This window comes from Chaetodon trifascialis, chromosome 20 (genome assembly GCF_039877785.1).
Source record: "Chaetodon trifascialis isolate fChaTrf1 chromosome 20, fChaTrf1.hap1, whole genome shotgun sequence".
In the NCBI taxonomy this organism is placed as follows: Eukaryota; Metazoa; Chordata; class Actinopteri; order Chaetodontiformes; family Chaetodontidae; genus Chaetodon; species Chaetodon trifascialis.
Genome location: NC_092075.1, coordinates 11,343,184 through 11,362,175, shown reverse-complemented (window position 1 = coordinate 11,362,175; position 18,992 = coordinate 11,343,184). Strand labels below are relative to the sequence as shown.

The 18,992-nt window shown below is 42.0% G+C and overlaps 3 protein-coding genes across 4 annotated transcripts; 2 read left to right on the top strand and 1 right to left on the bottom strand.

The window, feature by feature from the left end:
• The first annotated feature begins 161 nt into the window (after nt 1-161).
• fam136a (family with sequence similarity 136 member A) lies at nt 162-2,335 on the top strand. The gene is made up of 3 exons (XM_070988953.1): nt 162-432; nt 549-689; nt 1,193-2,335. The coding sequence occupies exons 1-3, from the start codon at nt 346-348 to the stop codon at nt 1,379-1,381; spliced, it is 417 nt and encodes a 138-aa protein (XP_070845054.1). The 5' UTR covers nt 162-345; the 3' UTR covers nt 1,382-2,335.
• A 705-nt stretch (nt 2,336-3,040) lies between these two features.
• gmcl1 (germ cell-less, spermatogenesis associated) lies at nt 3,041-10,025 on the bottom strand. 2 transcript variants are annotated; one of them, XM_070988952.1, is made up of 15 exons: nt 9,661-10,025; nt 8,842-9,024; nt 8,616-8,739; nt 8,418-8,514; nt 8,226-8,323; nt 7,993-8,105; nt 7,818-7,883; nt 7,460-7,544; nt 7,269-7,359; nt 7,017-7,157; nt 6,367-6,436; nt 6,172-6,247; nt 5,928-6,073; nt 5,115-5,202; nt 3,041-4,999 (listed from the first exon to the last, which is right to left on the bottom strand). In XM_070988952.1, the coding sequence occupies exons 2-15, from the start codon at nt 9,015-9,017 to the stop codon at nt 4,859-4,861; spliced, it is 1,512 nt and encodes a 503-aa protein (XP_070845053.1). In that variant the 5' UTR covers nt 9,018-9,024; nt 9,661-10,025; the 3' UTR covers nt 3,041-4,858. The 2 variants fall into 2 exon arrangements, with proteins under 2 accessions (XP_070845053.1, XP_070845052.1); XM_070988951.1 differs by having other exon boundaries at nt 8,616-8,735; nt 8,838-9,024; nt 9,661-9,772.
• A 2,791-nt stretch (nt 10,026-12,816) lies between these two features.
• ggcx (gamma-glutamyl carboxylase) lies at nt 12,817-18,991 on the top strand. Its single transcript, XM_070988703.1, has 15 exons — nt 12,817-13,056; nt 13,302-13,502; nt 13,630-13,788; nt 14,703-14,868; nt 14,969-15,047; nt 15,154-15,260; nt 15,368-15,531; nt 15,636-15,937; nt 16,312-16,443; nt 16,581-16,732; nt 16,857-17,026; nt 17,129-17,259; nt 17,347-17,494; nt 17,659-17,854; nt 17,967-18,991. The coding sequence occupies exons 1-15, from the start codon at nt 13,032-13,034 to the stop codon at nt 18,121-18,123; spliced, it is 2,289 nt and encodes a 762-aa protein (XP_070844804.1). The 5' UTR covers nt 12,817-13,031; the 3' UTR covers nt 18,124-18,991.
• The last annotated feature ends 1 nt before the right edge of the window (nt 18,992 follows it).

Genomic DNA, 18,992 nt, shown 5'->3' with positions numbered 1-18,992 from the left:
GATAAAATAGATCAATATTGAGAATAGTTAATTGCCAATAATGCTAAAATGATTTTAAAAAAGTGTCTATTTTATCACTTTTTTTTAAATTTTGAAGGCAGGTGACAAAAAACGGAAGAGGATTTTTTTTTTTTTAACATTTGCGGAAGTAAAGCGGAAATAACGTAACCATCTTCACATCTTGAACCATGCTTCAATGGAGGTGACCTTAGTTATTAAGAAATTGTAAAGTAAAGCAGCTCGGCGACAGCTTTGCCGTGGACGCCGCAGGTACAGCGTGTCCGCCCCGGTTTATGAACTAAACTCATCGTAAATATTAGTGAAGAGTTAGCGCCGAGAGCAAAAATGGCAGAAGCACATCAGGCACGCATGCAGACCGTGGTGGAAGACATGGTCCAAAGCCTGGAGAGGGACCACATCCGTAAAATGCAGGCAGGTGTCTTATCTGTGGAGACATGAAGTGTGAATGCAGCGCTTTGTTTCTGACAGTCTGATGTTTGCAGCAGTTTTCATCCATCACATGAGTTATCTGTGTGTTCTTGCTGCAGGGTCGCATGTTCCGCTGCAGTGCAGAGTGTTGTGAGCGCCCCTCAGACTCCATGTCTCAGGTGCATCAGTGCATCGAGAGGTGTCACACTCCTCTGGCCAAAGCTCAGGGACTGGTCACTTCAGAGCTGGAGAAGTTCCAGGTGAGGGACATGACATGCAAGTGTGTGGCAGGGTACATGCTTTGACCCCTGACAGTCTGGGACCAGGTGCTTAGTTCACTCGCATCAGACCCGCAGTGGGAGTTTACTAAAGCGGATGTAATTCAGTTGAGTTCTCTTTAGTTCAACCCATACTTCAGGGCCCATGAGGAATAACTTTTAGGGTTGCAGCAGGGAAATCAAAGCAATAAACTGCATATCAAGTTAGATACAACAGCAGTAGGTATAACACACAGCTCATATCATGTCTAACACAGAGACATAACTCCCACATGGAAATAAGTGATGGGCAAAGCAGTTCGTTTCAGTGTACTCAATCGTTAGAATGTGCTCATTAAAAAGTTTGTTAATTTTATCGTTCAGTGCTTCAGCTCAGCCACCTGTTTTTTCACATTACAGGTTTCACCACACTTTGTAAACTGTGATACTACTACTTCTCTCTCTGTGCCTTCAGTAAGTAAAACCACGTTCTCTTTGCCCCTCAGGACCGCCTCACCAGATGCACGATGCACTGCAACGATAAGGCGAAGGATCTGTTTGACTCCGGCGCGAAGGAGCCAGCTGTTCGATCGCTGATGGAGCGCTGTGTGGGCAGCTGTGTGGATGACCACGTAAACCTGATCCCCAGCATGACCCGAAGGCTCAAAGAGAATTTGGACTCTATAGAGCAGTGAGGGGCGGGATGAGCAGCTGGAGACGCAAATATACAGCATCACAGGGTTAGTCAGCTCAGCCAGTTTGACCAGTTACAACAGAGGAATAGAGGGCTGGAACACCACGAAAGGGTCGGCAGAGTGAACTTTATTATGGATCATTTGATACAAGTTTTAGAGGCTTTGACTGAATGTTGGTGTTGTGGAGATTTCTAACTGTTCGCTGTGAGATTTGTTATTGTACCATGTGTCGTCTACAAACAGTGGAGACTGGGAGCTGAGAGGATCTGACCTGTTAGGATCCTGGTTTATCTGGGACGAGCAAAAAAATCCAGTGATCATCTGGTGTTATGTCACTGTGCGCGAACAAGACGGCAGCTCAGAAAAGCTTTGAAGGGACCTGTTAAGTGTGCGTTTTTTAAAAAAATATGCATATATCAAGTTTTAAAACTTGTACTCCATCACGTTTCAGATGTGCATCTATTCCTGCATTCACTTGTGAATGTCATTTATGTTCAACTGCTCCCAGCCACAATTAATTTTGAAGTTATCGTGAAGCTTAGCATGTTTCTCTGCAGTATGAGCCCTCTGTCACTTACTGCGAGTTGTTCTGATTGTCTGACCTCCCCTCATGAGAGATGTTTATATATCTGGATTAAAAGTCTGATAGACATACCTGCTTTTTGAACTGCATTACTTCATCATATGAACAGCATGAGCTCTGCTTGCTAGTATTGAGACAACACAAATGCCAGAGATGCTTTTGTTACATATTTTAATGATTGCAAAAGAATATTCAGTTATATACAAATAATGTTACAAGAAAGGCAACACTGAGTAAGTGCAGGGGAACATTGCACATGAACAAATACATGACGCAGGAAGCGCAGTGTAGACCTGATGTAAGTGCTACAGCCCCATTGACTTGGTCCAAATCTAACATATTGTCATTGTTAATGTGGACAGTGTTTTAATTCACAGCTGGTGAAGTCATTTCAATGCAACCAATCTGGTGACTTGTAAAGTTTGCAATTATGTCAAATTGCCCTTTGAGAAGAATGAAATGCATTCATGGATTCAATAAAAATCAAAATGTCAGGAACATAGAAGAGCAAATCTGAGAAAGAACAGCAAAGCCAACAGGATTAACTGGGATGTGTGATAATCTGACAGAACTCTTAAGACTAAGGTCTTGTTTTAAGTACTTCACATCATCTAAATGTAGAATAACAAGTGAGAAACCAAGATGCCAGAACTGTGATAAAAGCAGCCTCTCCAAAAAGATCACTGCTGAATTACATTCAAGAAGAAGAGAGCCTGCAGATGAGCCAACTGAAAACTGAATATTCTGTCACCTGCACACTTACGTTTGAGCCACTCACAGAAATACCTCTTACAAAAATTAGTTCCCGTCTTGAGGAAACCCTGTCTTAGAGCTGAAGAACTCGACAGCCAATCTGTGGATGAGTGTTAGGAGTGTTTCCTGTTTTCTTAATTATGCTAAACTTCTAGTTTTAATCCAACCTTTTTCACTCCTAATAAAGATCAGCTGTTTTGAACAGAGGAAATCCACCGGAATCTCCACAAAAAGGTGATCATTTTGAGCTGTGAGCATAGTCTGAGTGCTCAGTCATTTCATGTGGGATGATACAGCACATGATCACTGACATTAACAGAATAAAAATGGCTGGGCAGCTCTGTCAGATATGTTCTTTTAGTATGTCCAAATGAATATCACTAAATAGGAAACCGGGCTTCAGCAGGAGGAAAGGAAATAATGAGGACACTGTATAATAATAGTAGCAGAAGACACAATCAATATTTAACAAGAGTTAATTTGTAATATCTACAGAAGCATAAATACACAAATAACTGCAGCTGTGGCAAAGACCTATGCTGGAAAAAGAGGTCATGTGATAGCACCACAGCCCATGTGACTGGGCAGTTTTATTGGCTGTTGAGAAGTGTGTACATACTTTGTTTTGCAAAAATAAATCCATACAAATACAAATCAAGTAAAAAATAAATAAATGCCAAACAAAAACACCTTTAACTTTGAACTTAATTACAGTTACAGCTATACAGGCAAGTCATACTGAGCAGAAGGAGTTAGCAGCACATCAGTCTGCTAAAAACACCCATTTACTGGTTTTCAAAACAGCATGAGGTAACAACAGATTTCCAAAATTGCCAAACAAATAGTCACTCAAGTGTACAGCAACATAATTGCAAAGGTTCATAATGTGGTGATGGTAGCCGTCTAAATATCCTGCCTTATAAATGTGTCAAACAGCTGCACAAGAGGAACAGTGGACTCAGTTTAATGTCACTAAATGGACAGTGTAGCTGGTCTCATCTCATCTCAGCTGGTATCATCATTTCTGTGAGCTTCAACATTACGCTGTGAACATCACAAAGCTGGTGTCAGTGACTCGACGTCCATCGTTAAACTGTGTCAGTGATGCTCAGGTTGGTTACACGGGCTTTGCAAGACTACTTGTATTACTTGAAGCAGCATTTTTGTTCATATCAGGTTTTATAAAATGAAATTTGCAGTATATTTTACAAAGTTGAAAGTTGATACAGAGTATAATCTGAGAGGTGGTGGACTTTCCAACCTGAAAGCCTTCATAGAAGCTGCTCTGGAGTAAAACAGCACTGATTCATGTCCAACAAAGACAAAGATGGACACGGACCTACGAGGGTTAAAACACAGGCTGAAAATCCTGCTTTTACTGCAAGTATCAGTTCATTTTTCACAATTCAAAGTGATGTCTGGTGATTGTAGCCATCGGCTGCGCTCCAGCTTCTTTTTATGTAACGGCAGACAGAGCCACTTAAACGGAGTAGAGGTGATATGTGGAAGCAGCTATGACGATAATCAAACAGCAGCAGGCGGAAGAGATGCCGTGTCAGTCTTTCATTTACATTTCATTTCTTTTTACAGGTTTTAAGTGTTGGCAGTGATTGTACAGTACCTTTGCCATCTGGATTCAGCCACGGCTAACCACGTGAAATCTGTTTATTAGTCTATATTGTTTATGACACTGTTGGTAGACCGGATGTCCCACTCTGTTGTTGTTGCGTCCTTCACGGGCCATCGATTCAAGTCAGTAAACAAGACGAGTGCTGTTTTGAGTGCCGATTAGAAATCAAAAGGAAAACATGTGCATCGTAAAAACAGCACTGTGTTTTCGAGTGCACCAATCATCGGAGCTACAGCCACACCTCCGACCATCACCCCAAAGTCTGTTGTATGATCAGAACGAACAGACCTGAAACTTCCCATACAAGCCAGCAAAGGTCCAGTTTCACCCTCCAGTCCTGTTCCCTCATGATGTTCCCATAATCCACTGAGTTACATAACATGCAGATGATATGTCCAATGTCAGGTGATGTTTAATGTGTCGGTGGATTGTACATACAAGCTTGTGTCAGTGTCTCAGCATTACCAGAGGAATAGTCGCAGATAATGGCAGCTGGGTGTGCCACAGGGCATCAAGACACGCTGTGAGCAGTGCTTTCTTGGTCTGAGGAGTCCGGGCGGTGGTCCGACTGAGGCGACGTATACAGGAAGTTACAGCACACGTAGAGGGGGAATGACAACAACCGGCTGTCCAGGTTCATCACCACATACTCCTGAGTCGTCAAAGGGAAAAGAGGAACAATTAGCAAGTCAAAAACAGCATTTTGTACAAGGTGACGGCATGGCAAGTGAGCCAGCTATATCTACGGGTGAACAGAGTGCACTGACCTGGTCTTTCTCAAGCGTGAGAAGCTGGTAACCTGTTGAGCGACTGCAGACCAGTTTTCCACGGCTATCAAAGGAAGCGAGACGCAGCCTGAGCAAATGAAAATTGTCAAAGGTTAACGACCTTCCAAAATTGAAGCTGTACGTATTTTTAAAGGAGTAATGTGACATTTTGGGAAATTTGCTTATTTGCTTTCTTGCCAAGTGTCAAACGAGACACTGATACCACTCACATGTTTGTTAGGTCAATATGAGGCTACCACCAGCAGCTGGCTAATGTAGCTTGACATAAAGACTGAGAGCAAGGGAAAACAGCCGACCTAGCTCCGTCCAAAGGTAACATCCAGCTCTCGGGAAGAAAGCAAATAAATTCCATTTCCAGGAATGTTGACCGATTACTTTGCAGACAAACAACAAACACCTAGTTTCAATACGTAATCCTTATTTATTACATATTGAAACATAAATACATAATATGCATACATAATAAAATCCTGTTGTACAAATGGTCAAAAACAAGCATTGTTTGTATTGTAATTTCATTAAATGAGCTCAGAATTCTGTAATAAGTTACTTATTAGAATACTAGTTACAGTAAATTGATTACTGGTACTTCTCATCATTTCAGCAAATTCAACAAATGCTCTGTCACTAAGTATTAGTTTTTGTTCTTGCAGATGAGTTTCTTTCCAGACTATAGCTGTAATTATAGTCTATTTATTAATGATCATCTTAATTTGCTTATTTTAAAGTCCATACAGACACAGCTGTACGCAGCTTTTAGACAAATGCTCAAAGGTTGAGCGCACTACAGACCTGTATGCCAGATGCCTTCGAGGTTGCAGACTCACAGCGCCCCCACATGGCTGACTCAGAGTATTTCTTTTGAAGACGATGAAACGGTTTGTGTAGGTCACCAGCAGGTCAAAACCAAAGTTAAAGCCTGTCCACCTCCAGCAGTACTGAGGGGAGGAAAATTATTTTATTTTTCAGTAAAAATCAAACTAAATACTTTGTACAGGAGCAAAAGTTACTGAGGCAGTAAGTTTGTCCAACTCACGTCTCCATCTTTAGTCAGTTTCCTGCCGCACCTCATGCTGCTCAGCTCAAACTCCTCTTTGTTGGCTTCATGGGGACTAATGACAGACAGGCACCTTTGTCATCCCAACAGCATTAAAACACATTCAACGCATGCAGTTCTGTGGTTACAGAAAACAGTTCACTAACAATACTACTGTTCAGCCTCAGGTCTCACCCGTTATCATTCTCAAATTCTGTCCGCAGCATAGCGAACCACTGGTTTTTGTACACCGACGTTAGCCAATCTGGAGTAAGATTGAATAGAAAATATGAGCAATGCATAAACACATGGAAAAGATACAAACGTTAGGATGAACGACAGTAACAATGCTTTACGAGCTTTTGTCAAATTTAAGTTAAATGTAAGCAAGTTCTTCTTCTTCGTACCACTTACAATCACTAGGCTTACATGCGCACTCATTTTCCACTATCATTCCAGATATGACAGTATTCAGACTTTGATTCAGGTCATGTAAACAACATGTTCTATTTGGATTTCCAGAATTAGGCCTTAGGGCCATGCTGGATGTGGATGTTTGGAATAAAGGCAAACACCGGAATATTTTGCGCATGTCAATGCAGTTAGTGAAATTAAACAATTTACGCAACTGAATTAAGCACAAAAGATGAAAACAGAATCTTTGTTCCCATAACTGGCCTTATTTTTCCTCCATTAAGCAGTCAGGAGTAACATGAGAGCCTCTGAAAACTGAATTTAAATTATTCAATTTGATACTAGATGATGACATTTAAAATGTCTTCTTTTCCACAGCACAGACAAAACAAATTCATGATTAAGTTATGTCAGACAGAACCACATCTTACCGGGAGGCAAAATATTGTCTCTCTCCAGGATGCGTGCAGATGCCAGATCGTTGATGATATACTGCAGACGAACGTATCTGAACACTGAACGAAAAGGTGCCCCCTCCTCTGTGTTCAAGAAGGGCTCTTTCTCACTCAGATCTGTGGAGCAAAGTCAAGTGGAAACACAGTGAAACATCCGCGTGTGTGGCTACCAACAAAGAAAGGCCGCATATGAAGATAACTGTTTCATAAGACGTGGCCTTTTTGTACCTGTCCTGCGTTTGCAAAGCCAGGCGTCAGCGTCGGCCAGAAGCTGCTTGATTGGGCCGTCCCACGACAGGTTGAGCTGCAGAAACATCCACTGCGGAGAGGAAAAAATGCAAAGAAAGCTCTTAAAAAGAGGTCTGATGCTACAGTGAGTGTATGTGGGAGTTATAAAGTTTCTAATTTTTCTCATGTACCTTTTTAAGAGCAGTGTATACATCCATCTCCACCTGCATGACAAACAAGTCTGAGGACTGGATGAGCTGCTGCATCACCTCGGCCCTGTAAGAGCAGAGACAAATGGTGATTATGGCACTATTTTTACACTGTGGTTCAAAACATAACTACTCAACACAACCATTTGATTATTCTTTTTAAAGACGTCACAGAACTAAAACTAATCAAGACTATTCTAATTAAGCAGCACATTGCAATCATGAGGGTCGTGCTATGATATAAAAATTGATCTAATGCCTTGATTATCAGAAAAGTTACTTTGAGAAAGGACTGAAGCTAGAAGAGGGCGAACAGTAAAGAAGAATTGTCAGCACGTACCCAAGTTCCTTCATCAAGTCTACATTTTGGTGGGTCATCAGGTTGTTCAGAAGCCACTCCAGACACCTGCAGAAAGAAATTCACAAACACAGTGTGATGTAAGTACACAGCACAAATGACAGATTGGCCATTTATTACTGTGATTTGAAATACTTAAAATTAATTAAAATCTGACTTTTTCATGACTGAATCCAACCCATAGATACTGGCACAAGCATAGTAACCACACACAGTCTTCGCACTGATGTTTTCCTTCATAGTCTCTCCACACTGCTGGATCAAGCCATCCTATTGACAACAACAAACCACGAGACCTGATTAGGTTTTCTATCAAGTGACTGCAAAGATAAAAATCAACAGGGGAATTTAACACTTAAGACAGTAAACCACTTTATTCACTGTACTGACCAGCTGCAGCATACAAGCAGCGGCGAGAATACTGACAACCCTGCTGGGCTTGATCAGAACATCATCCCGGTACAGGGATCCAAATACGACTTGCAGAGCTACACACACAAACACACAGAGGCAAAGTTCTGTCAGTTCAAAGCATATACAAACACAGTCGCCTTCTGGTTCCTACGCCTGATGTTCTCTCACCTTCAGTGTCGATGTTCTGGTCCGGGATCTCTAAGCTGATTTCCATCATGTTGGACTCTTTCCAGGAGCCGCTGAACATGCTGGAGAAATATCCTGACTTCAAAATGCAAGACGGACAGAGAGAAAAGAGAAAACGTATTAAATGATAGGCAATGATAGCCCACGTGACTGATCGATGTGTCTGTGTTTATGTTTTACCTGACACAGATACACCTTGTGGAGGTTCCACTCTTGTCCCAGAGCACAGATGCGAATGTCACTGTTTTCCCCATTCAGGAACAAAGTCTGATAAATGTATCGTGATGTGCTTTTCAATTTCTTCCTGCTCACGTTTGGAAAACAGAAGAGACAAAACAAAATATTGATGACTTAAAGATTTCTGAAACTGAACTAACTTTCACAATCATTTTTTTAATGGACTTGCCTGCGAGGTGTATCCAGTATGGCATCGTCCTCTTCTTGTTCACTGTCACAGTCGCACTGGGCGTTTCTTTTTCTCTTCTTACACTCACATCCATGCTTGCGGCTGACACTTGTGCCCTCTGCAGCCTCCTCTGGTCCCTGAGACGGGGACTGGAACCTGCTGCCCAGACTTCCCATCTCTATGCTTTTGAAGAGACATAACACAAGCAAAACTATCATCTGTTGGGCACTTTGGCTTTTAGAGTACTGTGATAAAATATGAGGGCTCCAACTACGAATGAATGTCATTCCTGATTAATGCGTTGATTCATTTTTCAATCACCTGTTTAGTCTATGAAATATCTGTAAATTATGAAATATGCCCATGACAATTTCTCAGAACCAAGGTGACGTCTTCAAATTACTTGTTTTGTCCAACCAATAACTCAAAATTCAATGATATTACAAGAATATGACAGAATAAAGGAGCAAATTCACAGTTGTTTGGACATCATATTCCACGTGTCGCGGTATTTCATGAGTACCACCAATCATCCCCCCAAAAATAAGCACATCACATACAGTGTATAGGTATTTGGTTAAAAAACATGATTTCACAGGACAGCAAATGATATTAGAACAAATTTGTTGAAGTGGGTCTGTTGTGCACTTTGTACTTATGAGTTTGAGTGCAGAACAAAACAAAACGTGACTGAAGTTTCATTATCGACACTTGTCCACAACAGCATCGGCTGCAAAGGCTCCCACCTTCAGCATATGCAAACCAGATGTACAATCTGTTAAAAAAACAAAACAAAACACAGCGACTGAGCCACCTTACCTGGTGATTAGCACAGGGAAAGCTGAGAGAGAGGTGTCGGGTTAATTTGGACGGCAGACGCCGGCTGATTATCTCAGGTCAGACAGTCTGTCGGTCTAACGTTGACGTGCCAGTTGAAGAGCTAACCTGAAAGCTAGCTTAGCTGCCGAGCTCATAAACGAAAAACAATCCTGAAAACAGCAACAGCGTTGCTTCTGACAACCTGCGACTCCGCACAAGCCTCCAGGACACAAAACCCTGTTTGGTTCAAGTTACATCTTTTTTTCATTACAGCAAATATAAACCCGCAGACAGGAGATGATGTGTAACTGCCCTAAATTCTGCGGCTGCTTTTGTTGTTGTTCTTCTTCCTCGTCGTCGTTTATAACACACAGGCGGCTGCTCTGCTCAATGGCGTTACCTACTGTCAGGTGGACGAATTACACGTCTGGAAAACGTCAGTCAAATCTCGCAAATCTTTCTGTTTGTTTGTATTATATGTATATTTTTGTGATTTAACGATTTATTCATACTATACCCATACGTTAAATTCACCATAAGTGTTCAAAATAGATATTAACCATCATATTGTAAAATAATAATGCTGCACATTAGGCCCCCGCTGAACCCTTCTGACCAGTCTGTCTGGTTCCTTTTAAGTCCAAAGGTCGAAGCCAAATCAACACTGTTTAGTCTCATATGTCCCTTTGCCTAATGAAGACTTCATTTAAGACTGCACTGAGAGGACAATGATCATTTAATAATTTATGCACATGAAAACTTTAAAATGTGTTTAAATCAACGCTAAAAGCAGAAATGGTGGAGCAGCCACCATTTCCTTTTGTGAAACCCCAAAATGTAATGGCCAAACATACTCCACATCAAGTTTAAACTTATGCTTTCAGAAAAATTGCATTCATTTCGTTATGGCCTACATTGCACAAATAGCATATTACTAATAGAATAGATTTCAAGGAGGTTTCCCACAAAGATATAGATAATTTGTCACTAGTTTTGGGGGAAATACTCTATGTATAACCTTTATTTAATCAGGCAGTCTCACTGAGATCAACAGCAAAAGAGACCTGACTAAAGAACAAGAAAAACAGGTCAGCTGGTGCACATCTGATTCTGATTCTGATCCACTTCTTTGATGGTGGAGTCATCTAGTCAATATACAGCAGGTCAGCTAATCGTCCAAAACTCTTTGAAACATATGAAGAATAAAGTTTCCAGTGCATTGTGAAGACTGTATGATTAATGTGGGATTAATTGCAGCAGGTCTTCCAAGAAGATGCTTGAAAACTAACAACTAATGAAATTCTAACAAAGCTCAGAGCTTCGTCTCTATTTCCCCTTTCCTTTTATTTTTTTTTAATGTTCACTAATGAAAACAGTGATGAAGCTGAGACAACATTCTCTCTAGTGATGTATGCCTGTGTTGCCTGCATGGGACAGTGTCAATGTATCCAAGGCAACTGGCGTACAAAGGTCTTTGTTGTTTTGTCTGTTCTGACCACTTCAAAACCTCTCACACCCCTTCCCAGTCACATCTGAATAACCCACCCATGAAGACCAAGACCTCACTGAATGGAGGCTTAGTTAAGCCACGAGTTGGACAAAGTGTTTAGTCTACAACCATCTGCAGTGGCCAAAAACATACCACCAGTTTCTACAGACAATTGAGATTCAGCAGCTGTGGTCACCTTCAAAACCATTAAAGACATAATTTAAAACTTAATGCCTCCTTCCATTGTGAAAGAGGGGATACTTAAAAGTGTAGAGGATTCTGCACCATATATTAGCCTCCAAACACTCTTCTCAACAAAGACAGGGTTGCCCTGCCTCTCTATTTTAACTGTAGGGTAAATAGCATTTGACATTAAAAAAAAAACTGACATTGCCACTTGTCTTAATAGTGTGAATGCTGGAGTCCTAAAGACCTGAAAGAAAATCCCCCAGAGCATAACCTTTACTCCAAAACCTCTGGGCCAATAAAGAAAAAGCAAACAGACATTAATATATAATACATGACAGCCCTCCAGTGGCATTGTGTGGTACTCTCCTTCAACACAGCCACAACAGAAAGAGTTTGTGTGCACTGACTGACTGTTTCTTGTGTTGTGTGCCTCTTCTGAGATTCACCATGTAAAAATATCACAAATAATCTCTGCTGATATATTTGATCCCCATGGTTGATGTTTTTTTTCTGAATCTAAATCCAAAGCAAACATATGCAATGATTATAATAAATGATAATAAATATAAGTTCTCTGCAGTCCTGTCTCATTCTTCTTCTTCCTTATTTGATCATTCACTTAGCACAATTACTTATTCAGCAAAAGCTGTTTTGATAATTCAATGAATCTTTGAATTACTTGACCATCTAGTGAAATCTCAGTGCAACACTGACTGCATTCAGTGTGTTGTTATCCAGCAGTTTAATTATGCTCTATGCTCATGCATGAAGACTTTCATGCTGTAAACGTTAACGCCTTTGTTTTCATTTTTTGGGAACAGAAACCAGCAGGGTGCTGATTATGGTATGGTTTGTCTGTGTGACTTGCTGAGCAGGGTTTGTCCTCCTCTTGAGCACAAGACGCCCTCAGCCTTGTGCTTCTGCATGTGCTGTAAAAGAGGAAAAATTACTGAGGCAAAGAGAATTCCAGAAAAAGTGAGTAAAATTGAACAGACTGAGAGAAAGAGATGCAAGCACACAATAAGGAATCATCATGTATGAAGGAAAAGATCTGTGCTTTAAGGTTAGGGTTGATTAACTAATTCAAATGAATAATTGAATAATATTCATAAGACAGTGGTCTTAAATTTTCTAGGTAACTGTCATTTATGTGCATTTTTTTGTTTTTTCAAAATTATCTTCTAGAACACATTAATATTGACATCATTATATATATTTCATTATTACATAATAAAATATGTAACAACAACAACAACAATAATAATACTGATAATTATTGTTGTTGTTGTTGTTGTTGTTATTATTATTATTTACCTATTTAAACTGCAGCTTAGATAATATCCTATACAGCTGCTATATGCCGAGGAAAATACTGAAAATATTCTAAAAAAAAAAAAAAAAAAAAAGGATATGACGTGTAAGATGTTCCCGTAGTGGGCGTAGTCATTCGAGGAATCAGCCAATCAACAACGAGCAACCTCTTTCACAACATTCCAATCCCTTTCCAACTGTCTTCCTCCTCTCCCTGCCCTGACTGGCCTATGTGTGTGTGGGGCATTGACACGTAACTCTGTCCGTTTCGTTGACGTGACCAGGCAGGACACCTCCACCTGGGGCAGGGAGAGCAGAGAGAGCACTTTTCTGTCCCCCTGTCCCCCAACCAAAATCCGTCTTATTCGGAGCATTTTGCAGCATGGAGGCGAGAGACGCGACCGCAGGTGAGGTTGTTGTTAGCAGACAGGCGATGTGTTGTTTAGCCAAAGTAATGAGCACTTACACAACATATTACTGATGATGAGCTGTTATCCAAACCACAGCCGTGTTTGGTATGCAGACAAGAGAGAATGTTTTGTAAATAAGGAATAACAAGTTCATTGACATCGTGTTTTAGTACACAATACCTTGCTCATACTTCCAAATAGTACTACATTGTGTCACGTTTATGTTCCTGTTCACCCTCTAGCTGCTCTCGTGGGCAGCGATGGAGACGAACAACCCACAAAGAAGGACCCAGCTCCTAGAAAAGATAAACAACAGACCGAAAGCAAGATGGAGAGGATCTTTGGGTTCAGGAGGGAGGACCTGACCTCCTGGAGGAGCCTGGTGGTCCTCCTGAACCGTCCCACTGACCCTGCGTCCCTGGGGATCTTCCGCTGCTTGTTCGGTAAGCTAAGATGCCTTTTACTCAGACTTGGTTTCAGTGAATTTTGCAGCAGGCTTAAGATAAGACACTTTGGCCATCATTTGTGCAGCAAGCCTGTGTGCAACTCCATCATGTGTCCCCCATGCAGGTTTGCTGATGGCTATCGACGTCACACAGGAACGTGGCCTCAGTCACCTGGACTATAAGTACCTGGATGGTGCCCCTGTGTGCCGCTTTCCCCTCTTCAACTTCTTGCAGCCGCTGTCACTGGATTGGATGTATCTGGTGTATCTGGTGATGTTCCTCGGTGGGTTGATTTTAATGTTAAGAAATATGTTCCAAAGGTTTAAAAGCTCACGCCTCAGTGTTTACTGAGACCACGTCAGCAAAGCCCCCACCCCCCACCTCTTGTTTTTGAGTGGAAGGGGATGCAGTCATTTTATAGGAGACTGTCACCCTGGGGTGCCGCATACGGCAAAGATGAAAGCAAATACAGCAGACCTTTTATTCCCCCCCAAGCCAACTAACTCATGCAAGAGTTTGTTTGAGTCTTCCAAACATTTTGAGTACGAAGGCTTTTGTAGCGTTCACAGTAGCTTGTGCAAGAATGCAAACAGAAAAGCAGAATGACAATAAGAAAATCAATACTGAGGATAATGATTAAGGGAACAAATCCAGTACTGTACGAAGAGTACACAGCAGCCTGGTTACAAATGCATGTTCTACTCTTAGTCTCAAGTGTTTAAATAACAACATTTGTTGTAGATGCAGTAATACTGTTTGTTTTGTATGTGGTACTTCAGTATTCTACTTGTACATATTTGTCACATACATAATTAAAATGGAACATGATCATTTCTTAATTCCTTTTTTTCCATAAACTCAACTGAAAACAGTACAAAGACAATAGATTTAATGTTTTATTTCATCAACTCCATTGATTTTCTACTTATTCTGAATTTGATGCAGCAACATGTTTCAAACATGTTGGGACAGGAGCAGCTAAAGACTGGGAAAGATGTGGAATGCTCCAAAAACACCTGTTTGGAACATTCCACAGGTAAACAGGTTCACTGGTAACAGGTGTTAGAGTCGTGGTTGGGTTTGAAAGGGGCGTCCTCGTTCTCGAGGACGGACGAGGTGACGTTCGCCACTCTGCGAAACACTGTTTAACAACTGTTCTTATTAATGTGAACTGAAGTTGTGTGTCTCACACTGAAGGCGCCGTGGGCATCATGCTTGGCTGCTTCTACCGCTTGTCCTGCCTCATGTTCCTCTCCACGTACTGGTACATCTTCTTCTTGGACAAAACGGCCTGGAACAATCACTCGTACCTCTACGGCCTCATTGGATTTCAGCTCACGCTCATGGATGGAAACAGATACTGGTGAGAAGATGTTCGCCAGGCTGTGTGTCTGTTTGCTCGTGCATTTCTGATCTGCGTTAGCTCCACAGAGGAAGCCCACTGTGCATGTGTCTGTTTGTAGGTCAGTCGATGGGTTGCGGAGGCCTTCCATAAGAAATGCTCACGTGCCTCTTTGGAATTACACTGTGTTGAGGACACAGGTTTGTGCACCAGTGACTTTCAGCAGCTAATACAGTACATTTTTCATCTTGGCGACAGGTGATCCAATGATGTCAATGTTTTTTTGTTTTTTTTTGCCCCTTTAAGATATTTATCGTATACTTCATTGCTGGAATCAAAAAGCTGGATGCTGATTGGGTGGAGGGATACTCGATGTCATACTTGGCTCACCATTGGCTGTTTGATCCTTTCAAGTAGGTATTAGTGCAGCTCGGTCCAAAGATGTTTTTGCCTTCAATCACTAACTGTTGTACGTCAGTGCTCCCACTCTGATCTTGCTGTGCTACGCATTATTTTTCAGAGTGATCCTTCCTGTGGATTTAATAAGCCTGCTGGTGGTGCATGGATGCGGTCTTGTTCTGGATCTGACTGCCGGCTACCTGCTGTTTTTTGATGTCACGCGACCTTATGCATTTTTCTTTGTCTCGTACTTCCACTGCATGAACTCTCAGCTGTTCAGCATCGGTGAGTCTGTTGTCTTGCTCCATTAAAAACATTCTTGTCGTTGCCATGAATGTTTAAAATTTTGCCATTTCATTATCTTCATCAAGAATGCTAATCCTCCACAGGGATGTTTTCCTACACGATGCTGGCCACCAGTCCCTTGTTCTGCTACCCTGACTGGCCAAGAAGATTCTTCGCCCGTTTCCCAGCATTCCTGAGGGCGGTCCTGCCGCTCACCTCAACGGATCCTCAGCCCAGTTCTTCCTGTGTTTACAACGAGATCCACAGCGCCAGCAGCGAACGTCAGGAGACCCCGCCTGTCGCCAAAGCTTCTAAACTGAGACTTAAGCATAAGCTGGCGGCCATTTTTACTATCCTCTATATCACTGAACAGTTCTTCATGCCTTACTCCCACTTCATCACAAAGGTACATCTGCCTGTCATGTCTGTTGATCAAAAAGAAACCATAAATAGTTTTGTCATGTTATTCTGCTACATTTTCTGCACAGAGCAGTTCTGTTCAATGAGATTCTACTTTGCTGTCAGCAAAAGCCTTTTAAACCCCGACTGAGTCACCACACCGATAGTTGCTCAATCAGAGTCAACGGTCACTGGTCCACAGCAAACAACAGCTCACCGCTGTTAAAGCCCTGAAGAAGAAGATATTCATCATCTAGTCTCTGAAATGAACTTTACGCTTGGTTTCTACATATATTTACTAAAAGCTGGTGAAAGTGTTAAAAATAATTTACAGTCACTTTGATTTGTATGCAATTATTCTAATGTTGAGTTTTTATGCAGGGTTACAACAACTGGACCAATGGCTTGTACGGCTACTCGTGGGACATGATGGTCCACTCCCGCAGCCATCAGCATGTTAAGATCACCTACAAGGATGGAAAAACTGGAGAAATTGGATATCTGAACCCAGGGGTGAGTAAGAAGCGAAACGCTGTGAGAAACAGAGCATTGCATTAAGTCTGTTTGTTCAGTTTGGCTTCACGGTACATCAGCCAGCATAGACAGTCATAATGAACAATTCTCCTAACTGCACTGTCTGTGAACTGAAGGTGTTCACGCAGAGCCGACGCTGGAAGGACCATGGAGACATGCTGAAGCAGTATGCCACGTGCCTCAGTCACTTCCTGCCCCGCTACAACATCTCTGAACCTGAAATCTACTTTGACATCTGGGTGTCCATCAATGAACGCTTCCAGCAAAGGTATGTCAGCCTTTCACTTGAGAAGAAGATGTTATTGATGTAATTAATGTAAGATTTATCAAATGAACAATGTTATAAAATAGTGAGATTGTGTTTAAAAATGTGCTCTTGTCTTCTCTCTAAGGATCTTTGATCCCCGTGTGGACATTGTGAAAGCTGATTGGTCACCTTTCCAGTCAAACCCATGGCTGATGCCTCTCCTGGTGGACCTCTCACCGTGGAGGACCAAGTTCCAGGAGATCGAGGGCAGTTTGGACAATCAGACTGAGATCGTCTTCATTGCTGACTTCCCAGGTTCCAGACCTCTCCTTGTTCTATCCGTCATGTAGATGGAAAAGTATAGTTATGTTTAAAGTTTTTTTTCTTTGTGCTAACTGACAGCATGTTACCTTTTAGGTCTCCACTTAGAAAACTTTGTTAGTGAAGATCTGGGCAACACCAGCATCCATGTACTGCAGGGCAAGGTGAACGTCGAGGTAGTGGAGGAGAAGAAGAACTACACTCTTCAGCCTGGTGAGAAGATAAAGGTACAGCAACAAACCGTCACCTCCGTCACCATGATGCTGTTTAGCCTCGACACACTGTAGCATTTACTGTAATGTACGTGTGTGTAGGTGCCTGCTGGGGCTTACCATAAGGTGTACACGGTGTCTGACGACCCGTCTTGCTACATGTACATCTACGTCAACACCACAGAGGCGGCGCTTCAGGAGAACTTCACCAAGCTGTTTGAGCTCCAGGAGCGTGTTCGCAACGGGACAGGTGAAAACGCGCTCTTACCACATTCTGTTTTGGAACAGGGGAACAGTGTTTAACAGTTCGGACCCCATGAGGACTTTCTCCTCTTTCATCCAAATATAAAGAAGTTTTGCTCGAGAGCTCAAAAAGAATTCCTCAGAAGCTGACTGGTCAGTCTCTTCCAATAGAAACCGAGCCGCTGCCCCCCGAGCTGCAGCCTCTTATCGCCCCAGAAGGTGATGAGGTCAACGCCACCGACCCGATTGTGCAGCTGTTCCTGAAGCGGCAGCGACGCATGAAGGAGGTGAAGAAACGCAGGGAGGCTGGCGTGCTGGAGCGGCTGGAGCGCTTTGCAGTGAAAAAGTACTACACCATCCGGAGGGGGTGAGTGTTGTCCTGAGACAGCACAGTAACGTGGCAGGTTTGGTTGTAGTTACGCTTAAAAACTCAATTAATCCAAGAATGTCTCTCATTAACTCGTCCACTTCTCTTTTAGATTCTTGATGGCAGCCATTGCTATGAGGAACCTGGCGGTGGGTCTCCCTCCTCTCGAACAGCTGACAAGAGAAGTTGCCTTTGCCAACATGAAAGCACCTCAGGCAGACGGCAGCCAGGACGAACTGAAAGATGAAGTTGGTCACGGAGAACTTTAAAGCTGCTGTTGGGGCCATAGATACTCTGTTGAATCGCCTGCAGCTGCTGGACCACACGTTTCAAACGTGCGTGTGCTCTGACTGGACTGTTACTGGGACATCGATGCCCAGAACTTAAAGGATTTTTAATTTTCTATGCTTCTGAGAAAAAATCGCCATTTCAGATTATTTCCAGATGTGAAGCCAGTATTTTGTGGTAGTGTTTGTTTACGAATCTAAATTCATGCAGAGGACATCTGAAATTTCCCCACTGTGGGACTAATAGAGGTATATCTTATGTTTCTGTTGTAGCTACGGCAAAACCAGAATACTGTATGTTAACAGATATGTACCCTTTCCTGTTTGCTTAAATCATCTTAGGAATGTTATACTTGCAATCACAGCTGGGTGATATGACCAAGAAATATTAAGACACTGACATTTAATCAGAAATGCTCCATGATAGATGATTATATGATCCGCTGGAAGATCATTGCTTTAATGCTTCTTTGTTTTGAATGAAAATGGACAACAAACGAGCAAGTTACTGAAGGGTTTTACGTTTTAAGGGGACAGATATCGCCGATCACACACTGACGTGAACGGGATCAGGGCGGTCGATCGCTCCTCCTCCTGTTGGTGTATTTCCTCAACTCTAATTTCAGTAATTCAAGGCGAATCAAGCATATTTATGTAGAGGTTTACTCTGTTTTCAGGGACTCCTCTCAACGTTTATGCTAACCCTGGAATGTGAGAAAAACTGACAAACAGCTGTTAGCTTGTCAATTGAGAGCCTTTTCTAGTTACTTTTCTAATAAAGAGGCTATGGTGTCTACAAATTTGACGTCATTTTAATTAAAAATCAACCTGAATTTTCAGTCTGACAAACA